Raw genomic sequence first — 1,195 nt, forward strand, 5'->3', positions numbered from 1 at the left:
GCTGTTGCGGATGGGGCGCCGCGGCGCGACGGAGTTTCCGGCACTTTCTTCGACCTCCCCTTGACCACCACCGGTCAACGCACATGCAGTGTGTGGTTGCGCGCACACTTACACACACATTCACTCACACACACACATGCACACACACACACACACACGCATGCACAAGCAATTCTCGCGTACCCTCTGTGTCCCTTTTTTACTCACATTCTGTCCTTGACCTTGTCTCTCAGTTTCTCTTACACACACACACACACACACACACATACACACACACACACACGTGTGCGCCCCCACACCGCAGGAGGTTGTCATGCGCGAGGCCCTGCGCAGCGCCCAGCAGGACGGCATCGTGTTCATTGATGAGATAGATAAGATCGTCACGCCACACGGGGCACTGAGGCATGGTGCGCGGCATGGCAGGGTGTGGGCGTGTGCACGTTCTTGCGTACAGGCGTGCAGGCGTGCAGGCGCACACGCGCGGCCCGGGCGTGTGCGTGTGCGTGCGGGCATATGTGTGTGTGTGTGTGTGTGTGTGTGCGCGCACGCGACGAAGTGTGCGTGCATGTGTATGCACACTTGAGCTTTCGCGATTGTATTGCTTGTGCACGTGCACAAAGGTTTGGAGGAGGAGAGCGACGCACGAGGTGGACACATGGCATGCACCTCTTGTGCCCGTCAACCCTTGAAAATGCGTCAGCCCCCCACATGGATGACGCCTCCTCACCTTGCACGCCATGGCCCCTCACTTAGTCACAAAACCCAGACGGGTGACTTAATACACACACACGCACACACGCACACCCCCCCCCCAAACACACACACACACACACATACGACCACCCCCAACTTCCCCCCAAACCCCCAGGCACCGACCCCAGCAGCGAGGGCGTCCAGCGGGACCTGCTGCCCATCATTGAGGGCAGCACAGTCTCAACAAAGCACGGCAACGTGAGCGCCACGCAGCTTGGGACGCGGCAGCAGCACATCTAGGCGCCCCAGAGGGGGGCGGCAGGATAGGGGGGGTTCGGGTTTCAGGGCCGGCCGGCCCCGTGGTGTCGTGTGGGGGAGGGGCTGGGGGCGCAGGCTCCTGTGTTCGCCGCTAGTGTGGTCAGGTCCAGCCCTGATCGGCTGGCGACCGCCCGCTCCAGCTCCACCCGCCTGCGGCACCTCACTCCCCCCCCCCCCCCCCCCC

At 62.4% G+C, this 1,195-nt stretch overlaps 1 protein-coding gene across 1 annotated transcript in view; it reads left to right on the plus strand.

Moving 5' to 3' along the window:
- MNEG_13553 (ATP-dependent protease ATP-binding subunit HslU) overlaps positions 1–993 on the plus strand; it is a gene marked incomplete at both ends in the record, with an annotated part of 4,564 nt that extends 3,571 nt beyond the window's left edge. Inside the window, 2 exons of the mRNA XM_014037975.1 lie at positions 305–407; positions 869–993. Coding sequence (XP_013893429.1) covers positions 305–407; positions 869–993 — 228 coding nt within the window. The remainder of the gene's footprint in view (positions 1–304; positions 408–868) is intronic.
- Between the last annotated feature and the right edge of the window lie 202 nt (positions 994–1,195).

The sequence above is a fragment of the Monoraphidium neglectum genome (genome assembly GCF_000611645.1).
Source record: "Monoraphidium neglectum strain SAG 48.87 unplaced genomic scaffold scaffold03896, whole genome shotgun sequence".
Lineage (NCBI taxonomy): Eukaryota > Viridiplantae > Chlorophyta > Chlorophyceae > Sphaeropleales > Selenastraceae > Monoraphidium > Monoraphidium neglectum.